This window comes from Oncorhynchus tshawytscha, linkage group LG07 (genome assembly GCF_018296145.1).
Source record: "Oncorhynchus tshawytscha isolate Ot180627B linkage group LG07, Otsh_v2.0, whole genome shotgun sequence".
NCBI classification, from domain to species: domain Eukaryota; kingdom Metazoa; phylum Chordata; class Actinopteri; order Salmoniformes; family Salmonidae; genus Oncorhynchus; species Oncorhynchus tshawytscha.
Window position 1 is genome coordinate 33346513 of NC_056435.1, and position 10836 is coordinate 33357348.

At 42.0% G+C, this 10836-nt stretch overlaps 1 protein-coding gene across 2 annotated transcripts; it reads left to right on the plus strand.

Annotated features, from left to right (window-relative positions):
* The first annotated feature begins 7399 nt into the window (after positions 1–7399).
* Positions 7400–10836, plus strand: LOC112255468 (protein LSM14 homolog B-like). Of its 2 annotated transcripts, none has more exons than XM_024428448.2 (8): positions 7400–7741; positions 7918–8081; positions 8201–8336; positions 8560–8748; positions 9209–9286; positions 9362–9523; positions 9750–9882; positions 9975–10836. In XM_024428448.2, exons 1-8 carry the CDS (start codon positions 7621–7623, stop codon positions 10129–10131), a joined length of 1140 nt encoding a protein of 379 aa, XP_024284216.1. In that variant the 5' UTR covers positions 7400–7620; the 3' UTR covers positions 10132–10836. The 2 variants fall into 2 exon arrangements, with proteins under 2 accessions (XP_024284216.1, XP_024284215.1); XM_024428447.2 differs by having other exon boundaries at positions 7412–7741; positions 9972–10836.

Genomic DNA, 10836 nt, shown 5'->3' on the forward strand with positions numbered 1-10836 from the left:
TGTCAACTGTGGGAACGTATATAGACAGGTGTTTGCCTTTCATGCCCAATCAATTGAATTTACCACAGGTGGACTCCAATCAAATTGTAGAAACATCAAGGATGATCAATGGAAACAGGATGCACCTGAGCTCAATTTCGAGTCACATAGTAAAGGGTCTGAATACTTTTGGAAATAAGGTATCTGTTTATTTTTTATTTTAAAAAATAAGCTGTTTTAGCATTGTCATTATTGTGTGTAGGGCCGTGTGAGTATATATAGAGACAGTGCAAAAATACAAATAAAATACAAGGGTCAAGTAAGATATTCCATGCAGACATTTTGTTAGCTATTTAGTAGTCTTGTGGCTGGAGTCTTTCATTATTTTCTGGGCCTTCCTTTCACACCGCCTGATGTAGAGATCCTGGATGGCAGGGAACTCGGCCCCAGTGATGTACTGAGCTGTCCGCAGTACCCCTCTGTAGTAGCATGCGATCGAAGGCGGTGCTATTGTCATACCAATCAAGGATGCAGCCAGTCAAGATGCTCTCAATAGAACAGCTGTAGAACTTAGAGGATTTGATTAGGGCAGGTTCCCCAACTGGCGGCCCATGGGCCAAAGGTGATTTGATTTATTTTGTGTGTGTGTGTTTGAGGGACAGTAAAAACAACAGCAAATCAGCTCCAAGTGATTTTAATTTTGGTAATCTGTTCCAAAGTATTCCCACACATAACAGAGATACATGTGATCGTATACAAAATGTAAAGTTTTACATTTTTGTTTTAGTCAAATATTACATATGTAATATGTAAAAGAGATCAGAGTGGATCTTGCTGTCATTTTGCAGTCTACAAATGATTTGTTATGTTCCGGCCCCCTGACCAACCACTCAATGGATTTAAAAAAAAGATTGATGATGCAAACTAGCCACTTTAGAAATTCATCCATGAAAAAGAAACTCCATGATCGCCATCTTGCTAGCTGCTATTATGTTTCAAGAGGATGTGGGCAAGAAGTGAATACAGCAGGGACGAGGCAGTGATGAGCCAATGCTCCGTGAGAAAAAGCGTTCTGATTGTATAACATTTTAAAATCCAATTGCAGGGAGAACACTGCTAGCCCATGGTCACAGTTGGAGAGAGGAGATTATCAACATTCTGTAGATATACTTTTGATTTCTCAGCTCTCAATTTTCAGCTCAACAGCAACTATTTTACAAACTAGATATTTTATATGGCTATGATCCTTTATTTATGTCACTTGTTAAATCCACTTCAAATAAGTAGAGAAGAACTTCAATCAGCGTAGATGAAGGGGGGTAGACAGGTTAAAGAAGGATTTTTAAGCCTTGGGACAACTGAGACATGGATTGTGTCTGTGTGCCATTCAGAGATTTAAGTGTCTTTAAACGGGGTATGGCGGTAGGTGCCATACCCTCCATCAACTGCTGTTTTCAGCTCTAGCCATAAGTTATGGATGTGATTGAGATCTGGACTCATTGCTGGCGTTTCTTCTTAAACCATTCCAGGTTGCTTTTGATGTATGTTTGGGGTTGTCCTGCTGGAAGATCCATAACCTTCAACAGAGACACCATTTTTGGACACCGAGTTGAACATTGCATTCCAAAATACCTTGATAATCTGCTGACTGCATGATGTCTGGCACACATTTAAGGCCCCCCAGTACCAGAGGCAGCAAAGCAACCCCACAACATTATCGAACCTCTCCCATATTTGACTGTAGGGAGGGTGTTATTTTCTTTGAATGCTTCATTTGGTCATTGGCAAACATAGGAAGACCCCACTGCTGAAGGAAACACAAGAGACTGATTTAACTTAAACAAGCCTAAATCATGGGGGAAATGTTCTGTGGACCAATTAAACAAAATGCCTATCTTTGGCAATACAGATCAGTGCTGCGTTTACTTTCAACCAAATGAATAATTCATTGAAAATAACACCCTCCCTACAATCAAAGATGCAGAGGTTTGATAATGCTGCAGGGTTACTTTGATGCCTCTGGTACTTGAAAGTGCACAAAGACATGAAATCAGCAGATTATCTGGTGTTTTGGAGTCCAATGTTCAACTCAGTATCCAAAAACTGAGTCTCCATTGAAGGTTGTGGGTCTTACAGAAGGACAACTCCGAAACACACATCAAAAAGCACCCATAAATAGTTCAAGAAGAGATGCTGGACTGTTCTGGTGTGACCAGCGAAGAGTCCAGACCTGAATCCCATTCAAAACCTATGGCAAGAGCTGAAAACAGCAGTTAGTAGGAGCAGTTTTCTGCTGAAAATTGGGTAAAACCTCAAGTAGAAAGGTGCAGCAAGCTCATTGATGGCTACAAGAAGCTTTAGTCTGCAGTCATCATGGCCAAAGCCTGTGCAACCAAGTACTAGCTCCAGGGTGCCAATAATTTTGTCCATGCCACGTCATTTTCTAAATTAAAATTGTGAACTTAATTTTACAAAAACAAAATTGGTTCTGCAATGTTGAATATTCAGTAAGGTGTGATGACGTTTTTTTGAAATGCAAACTTATTTTAGAAGAAATGTATGGAATTATTTAAGAAAAGTGACAGGGTGTTCATATATTTGTCCAGCACTGTATGGAAAGCAGGGAGGGTCCTCTGGAGTGCAGAAAGACACAGACAGAAAGGCAGACATTAGAAACAGTGCAGTAATATGGTAATTGGTTAGAATGGTTGGAGAGTTTGGTGAGAGCAAACTGGTGGTGGTGCTGAAGACTGGGTCATGACGCAACGAAAACATGCGGATTCTCCTTCACTGCAGCCGAGGTCAGTAAGACATTTAAACGTGTTAACCCTCGCAAGGCTGCAGGCCCAGACGGCATCCCCAGCCCTCAGAGCATGCGCAGACCAGCTGGCCGGTGTGTTTACGGACATATTCAATCAATCCCTATACCAGTCTGCTGTTCCCACATGCTTCAAGAGGGCCACCATTGTTCCTGTTCCCAAGAAAGCTAAGGTAATTGAGCTAAACGACTACCGCCCCGTAGCACTCACTTCCGTCATCATGAAGTGCTTTGAGAGACTAGTCAAGGACCATATCACCTCCACCCTACCTGACACCCTAGACCCACTCCAATTTGCTTACCGCCCAAATAGGTCCACAGACGATGCAATCTCAACCACACTGCACACTGCCCTAACCCATCTGGACAAGAGGAATACCTATGTGAGAATGCTGTTCATCGACTACAGCTCGGCATTCAACACCATAGTACCCTCCAAGCTCGTCATCAAGCTCGAGACCCTGGGTCTCGACCCCGCCCTGTGCAACTGGGTACTGGACTTCCTGACGGGCCGCCCCCAGGTGGTGAGGGTAGGCAACAACATCTCCACCCCGCTGATCCTCAACACTGGGGCCCCACAAGGGTGCGTTCTGAGCCCTCTCCTGTACTCCCTGTTCACCCACGACTGCGTGGCCACGCACGCACGACACAACAGTGGTAGGCTTGATTACCGACAACGACGAGACGGCCTACAGGGAGGAGGTGAGGGCCCTCGGAGTGTGGTGTCAGAAAAATAACCTCACACTCAACGTCAACAAAACTAAGGAGATGATTGTGGACTTCAGGAAACAGCAGAGGGAACACCCCCCTATCCACATCGATGGAACAGTAGTGGAGAGGGTAGCAAGTTTTAAGTTCCTCGGCATACACATCACAGACAAACTGAATTGGTCCACTCACACAGACAGCATCGTGAAGAAGGCGCAGCAGCGCCTCTTCAACCTCAGGAGGCTGAAGAAATTCGGCTTGTCACCAAAAGCACTCACAAACTTCTACAGATGCACAATCGGGAGCATTCTGGCGGGCTGCATCACCGCCTGGTACGGCAACTGCTCCGCCCACAACCGTAAGGCTCTCCAGAGGGTAGTGAGGTCTGCACAACGCATCACCGGGGGCAAACTACCTGCCCTCCAGGACACCTACACCACCCAATGTTACAGGAAGGCCATAAAGATCATCAAGGACAACAACCACCCGAGCCACTGCCTGTTCACCCCGCTATCATCCAGAAGGCGAGGTCAGTACAGGTGCATCAAAGCTGGGACCGAGAGACTGAAAAACAGCTTCTATCTCAAGGCCATCAGACTGTTAAACAGCCACCACTAACATTGAGTGGCTGCTGCCAACACACTGACACTGACTCAACTCCAGCCACTTTAATAATGGGAATTGATGGGAAATGATGTAAAATATATCACTAGCCACTTTAAACAATGCTACCTAATATAATGTTACATACCCGACATTATTAATCTCATATGCATACGTATATACTGTACTCTATATCATCTACTGCATCCTTATGTAATACATGTATCACTAGCCACTTTAACTATGCCACTTTGTTTACATACTCATCTCATATGTATATACCGTACTCGATACCATCTACTGTATCTTGCCTATGCTGCTCTGTACCATCACTCATTCATATATCTTTATGTACATATTCTTTATCCCCTTACACTGTGTATAAGACAGTAGTTTTGGAATTGTTAGTTAGATTACTTGTTGGTTATTACTGCATTGTCGGAACTAGAAGCACAAGCATTTCGCTACACTCGCATTAACATCTGCTAACCATGTGTATGTGACAAAAAAAATTGATTTGATTTGATTTGATGACTTGGTTTTGTTTATTGATTGGTGCGCAGAAGGATTCCTAACCTTGAGGAAAGACACAAGGTAAGGCTGAGGTGAGAAGTTTAGCTCTCTGCATAACCTGCTGGTGAAGTCCTCGGCTCCAATTTTCCCCTCCTGTTGGAAAAAGATAAACACCATCAGAGTTCCTAAGAAATAGCCAAATATACAGTATCAGTCAAAAGTTTGGACACACCTACTCATTCAAGGGTTTTTCTTTATTTTTACTATTTTCTACATTGTAGAGTAATAAAGAAGACATAAAAACTATGAAATAAGACATATGGAATCATGTAGTAACCAAAAGTGTTAAACAAATCAAAATATATATTTTACATTTCAGATAATTTTTAGTAGCCACCCTTTGCCTTGATGGCAGCTTTGCACACTCTTTGCATTCTCTCAACCAGCTTCATGAGGTAGTAACCTGGATTGCATTTCAATTAACAGGTGTGCCTTGTTAAAAGTTAATTTGTGGAATTTCTTTCCTTCTTAATGCGTTTTGGCCAATCAGTTGTATTGTGACAAGGTAGGGTTGGTATACAGAATATAGCCCTATTTGGTAAAAGATCAAGTCCATATTATGGCCAGAACAGCTCAAATAAGCAAAGAGAAATGACAGTCCATCATTACTTTAAGACATGGTCAGTCAATACGAAAAATTACAAAAACGTTGAAAGTTTCTTCAAGTGCAGTCGCTAAAACCATAAAGCACTATGATGAAACTGGCTCTCATGAGGACCGCCACAGGAATGGAAGACCCAGAGTTACCTCTGCTGCAGAGGATACATTCATTAGAGAAATTGCAGTCCAAATAAATTCTTCAGAGTTCAAGTAACCGACATATCAACTTCAACTGTTCAGAGGAGACTGCAAAGAAACCACTACTAAAAGGACACCAATAAGAAGAAGAGACTTGCTTGGGCCAAGAAACACGAGCAATTTGTCCATTAGTCTGGAGTCTAAATTTGAGATTTTTGGTTCCGACCGCTGTCTTTGTGAGACACGGTGTGGGTGAATGGATGATCTACGCATGTGTAATTCCCACCGTAAAGCATGGAGGAGGTGGTGTTATGGTGCTTTGCTGGTGGCACAGATTTATTTAGAATTCAAGGCACACTACAGCATTCTGCAGCAATACATCATCTCATCTGGTTTGGGCTTAGTGGGACTATTGTTTGTTTTTCAACAGGACAATGACCCAACACCCCTCCAGCCTGTGTAAGGGCTATTTTACCAAGGAGAGTGATGAGTGCTGCATCAGATAACCTGGCCGCCACAATCCCCCGACCGCAACCAAATTGAAATGGTTTGAGATGAGTCGGACCTCAGGGTGAAGGAAAAGCAGCCAGTCCTCAGCATATGTGGGAACTCCTTCAAGACTGTTGGAAAAGCATTCCAGGTGAAGCTGGTTGAGAGAATGCCAAGTGTGCAAAGCTGTCATCAAGGCAAAGGGTGGCTATTTGAATTATCTCAAATATATTTAGATTTTCTTAATACCTCTTATGAATCAAATCACGTTAACAGGATAGATTTGACAACAACCAGTGAAATTGCAGAGTGCAAAATTCAAATGACAGAAATTGTAATATTCAACTTCCATGAAAATACAAGTGTCTTACATCAAAATAAAGTTTAACTTCTTGTTAATCCAGCCGCTGTGTCAGATTTCAAAAAGGCTTTTCGGCAAAGCACACCATGCGATTATCTGAGGACAGCGCCCCGCACACAAAAGCATGAAAAACATTTTACAATCAGGCAGGTGCGCCACAAAAGTCAGAAATAGCGATAAAATAAATGCCTTACCTTTGAAGATCTTCTTCTGTTGGCACGCCAAAAGGTCCCAGCTACATCACAAATGGTCCTTTTGTTCGAAAATGCCCTTCTTTATATCCCCATAAACTCAGTTAACTGGCGCACTTCAATCAATAATCCACTGGTTTCCATTCATATTCTAGATTTGCTCTATGCTACCGTATATATTCGATTATGAAATTATGATTAGCGACAGAATTCGGACCATACATTTATGCAAATTCCCCGTTGTTGCAGATCTGAGTCTCAGCTTCAACAGCTTCCGCTGTTTTTGCTCAGGAAGTTTGGAGCTACACTTTAGAAATGCATTTGAGGGCTCAGCGGCCAAAACTTCTCTGCCAACAACATTTTAGAATGCTGTCAAAACCACACGGGGACTGTCAACATATAGGAACAAGTTGTGTTCGGTGTGAAATAAATGTATGGAATTGATTAATGATTAACTATTTACAGAATGTTCTGTATTTGATGTCATAGGCTTGTAGCCTATCCTTTTTTTTTCAGATTGGCCTACTGCCGAAAAAAAACAACGCTTACAGACAATGGAGAAAAATGGGCTAAATATATGCCTCAAATAAAACATATATTAATACAAGTGAAACAAATAAAAGCACAAATACTATGACAATAGAGCCAGTTTCCCATACAAATCATTTTTGCCCACAAATAGACTATTTAGACATTTTTAGAAAAATGCACACAAAATAGATGTAACAGATTGGGTTGGTTTTTGCATGAACGACTGAAAAAAATCTGACATTACATAGTGCATCGGACACTTGACGCATGATGCCCCTTCAATGATAGGCCTATGCAATATGGATAGCCTACATGTGTAGGTCAATCGAGAAATCAGTTTCGAGTTGTCAGAAAACGTTGTGGCTATTCCCTAAATCCAACTAAAACATTGCTCTATTAAAAGGGACTTGTTGCAGTGATACGATACTCATTTCATTTCACTCAAACAGCAGGCGTGGCTAATGGAGGCTTGTCGCCAATTGGTTTTGTAATATAACGCACCTGTTTTCACAGATTTTGCACCTGTAGATACATTATAAATTCGAGTTTGGTGTCAGCCTTAGGGGAATGCGGAAACAACGATGTCTTGTTTTGAGAATTCGAAATAAGATATTACTGTAACAGCAACAATGAGCACCGGAACACCTTATATTGGAAGTAAAATAAGTCTAATCTCCAAGGCCGGGATTCGTTATGAGGGCGTTTTGTATACAATCGACACGGATAACGCAACGGTGGCTTTGGCAAAGGGTGAGCTTTCCTTCAATTGAGGAGTTTCAGCATTAGGTTTAGCCCCGAATTTTGATGCTCCACGTTTGGAATGAACTACTCTGGCACGCTGCGTTTGGACCTACAGGTCCTACATGCCTTGGGTAACAATCCTGCTTCCAAAGGTACATTCTCTTTTTTTCTCCCCCCCCCCACAGTTAAATCATTCGGGACAGAACGACGGCCTACAGACAGACCAGTGCCACCCAAAGATGACATTTATGAATACATAATTTTCAGAGGGAGTGACATCAAGGACATAACGGTGTGTGAGCCGCTTAAACCACACCATGGTTTACCTCAGGACCCTGCCATTGTACAGGTAGGAGATGAGGGCTAGTACATTAACTCTGCAAGAAAAAAACATCACAGAATTGGCTTCCATGTATTTGAAGCGCACAGCCATAAGACCTAAGCATTTGTTTTTTTTCCTTTTTGTAGTCGTCCATTGGGAGCTCCCTGTCCACATACCCATCCCAGGCCCCATATAGTCCCTACCGGAGTATGGTGCCTTCCTACAACCAACTGGCTGCCAGCTCTCTACTCAACCAGCAGTATGCTGCTTCCCTGGGTCTAGGTGAGTGAAATGGTCTTGGAGACCCTTGTAAACACACAGCCACCTTCATGATGTACTGTATTTCAAGATTGTCTTAATAGCCCTTAAACTGCTGAGGCCCTTATGATTAACTGTTATATAGCACCTTTTCTTGAATTTTGTCTCCATGTAGTGTTATCTCAAGTATTCTGGGAAATATCCATGTCTTAACCTCTTTCTCCATGTATTCCGTGGCCTTCCTTAGGAGCGGGACTTCACAGCCTTCCAGCAAGACGAGGCCCGATGGTAGAGCAGGCTGTCCAGACTGTACCAGCTGAGAATGCTGCTGAAAAAAGGGTCCAGTCAGCCCCCCAGCAGCAAGGCAGAGAGTCTGGTTGGCTTTCCCAGCACTCTGGCAGAGATGGCCCTCTGTCTCAGAGGGCTGCTTCCAGTGGTAAGCTTAGACAACTGGGATCAGGGCTTCTTGTACAGCGTGTGACATAGTTGGAGTACTCAACAGGAACACCTTTGTATTCATTAGTTGGATTCCGTTGCGAAACATTTATAATCTCTTGCAAAACGTTTTGCAATTAACTTTACTATATGAACCAAATGGCAGGAAAAGGAAAATAACCAGTGGGACCTACCTGAATTTGTTATAGAAACAGGTTTCGTTGCAAAATATTTTGATTAAAAAGGTTTTTAATCGTTGCTAATTGATTTGCGACAGTATTCAACTAATGCATGAAGTGTTTTTAATACTGCTTTATGCATTCTCATTAATTGAGGGAGCACGAGAAATTTAACTTGCACTTGTCTTATGAGTAATGCGACGGCATGGCACTAATTGGCAATGCTGTCATGATCTTAAACCTGACGTTGTGGTACCCCCCTCATCCCTTGTCCATTTTTAGGTCAAGCACTGTGTGGCACAGGCCAGGAACAAAGGCAAGGCAATGATGAGAACTGCAGACCACAGAGACGAAGACAAGGTAATTAGCAATGTCATTGTCTATTGTAGCGATTTGCTTTTATATTTTAATGTCTAAATGTATCTATGTTCACAGGCAATCGTAGGGCAAGGAACCGTGGGAGAGGTCAGCTTCTTGTAGGAAACTCAAAAGCCAGAACTTTACAATTTGAGTCTGACTTTGATTTTGAATCTGCCAATGCTCAGTTCCACAAAGATGAACTCGAGAAGGAGCTTCAGGAAAAGTTGACCATTAAAGGTACCTGCATACAAAGTGAATTCTCAAGATTCCAAATTTGAATCCCAACTGATGCTCAGTGAAATACTGCATGTAATAACATTGACAACCAATCTAAACACTAAGTTGCTTAACTGCAGAGAAATATGTAAATTTAACCACACCTAAAATTATTATAGGATTTGGAGTTGGTAGCCTTTCTCTTTTAATCCCTGTAAGAATGTGACCCTTCGTTGTTCTTATTCAGACCCAGAGGAGGAGTCTGGGGTTAGTGAGGGCCAGAACACTGAGGGCACAGTGGAGGATCCTCCTGGGGAGAAGTTCTACTATGACAAAACAAAGTGCTTCTTTGACAATGTCTCATCTGAGATGAAGTCTAGGTAAAAAAAAAACATATGTACCGTATTAAAATTTTAAATGGTAGTGAATTAACAGGCTGTCTGATTCTGTCCCGCCCTGTGTCGTTCAGTAGGACCACCTGGGCAGAGGAGAGGAAGCTGAATGTGGAGACGTTTGGCGTTCCGGGCCGATTCCTGAGGGGCAGAGGATTCCGAGGGGACAATCGTGGGAGAGGAGCTGGGAGGGCCAACCAGCGCCCCATGCCCAAAGTAGACAGTGCAAGGGTGTGAACAGGTGTGCAGTTACCTACCACTTACTTACTGTAATAATGTTAGCTTTTATTTGCGTTTTAGTTTCCTAGGTGCTTTCCTACTACCATCACTTGGCATCAGTATTTTTGTTTTATATTTTACTGGTATTTATGTAAGAGTTGATACTGAAGTGTCCTATGATTCCTTCCCTTCCTCTTGAAAGACTTGTTCTTGGCCCTGGAGCCCTTCAATCCAAATGACGGTTAAGATTTTTAAGTTGCCATTTCTTTTCATTCCTCATTTGTGCCTTGTCAAAGTTGTGTACGGAACTTCACTATTTGAGCAGGAATTGCAATTGTGTACATAGTTTGTGTTCAGAATCCATTTTCATTCATGGTAGTGCAATTTCTGTACATATTAGGACATCCATGATTTTGCCTTGTTAAAAAAAAACTGCAGGCAAAGTTCTTCAGGAAATGTTTACTTAGATTGGACCAAAGCGATATACTTTAATATATTTTCTATTTCTTGTAAATAAATTAAGTTGGCATGTCTATGGACTTGCCAAGTATGTACACATGGCCCTTAAAGGGTGAGTTTTTTTTTTTCTCCACATGGTAAATTTATGGAAATTGGTTATAGTTGTACAAAGGCAAAACTTTTTTTTTCTCTGTACTGAATGTAATTGCAACTGTGGGACACCTGTATAGTTACTAATCCAGTAATAAACTACATGAGAAATTG

Excerpts from the sequence above, each read along its gene's own strand:
- LOC112255468 (XM_024428447.2), top strand. The coding sequence starts at position 7,621 with ATGAGCACCGGAACACCTTATATTGGAAGTAAAATAAGTCTAATCTCC. Across the intron at positions 8,749-9,208 it reads TCAGAGGGCTGCTTCCAGTG|GTCAAGCACTGTGTGGCACA; the intron begins GTAAGCTTAGAC and ends GTCCATTTTTAG. Across the intron at positions 9,883-9,971 it reads TCATCTGAGATGAAGTCTAG|TAGGACCACCTGGGCAGAGG; the intron begins GTAAAAAAAAAA and ends TGTGTCGTTCAG.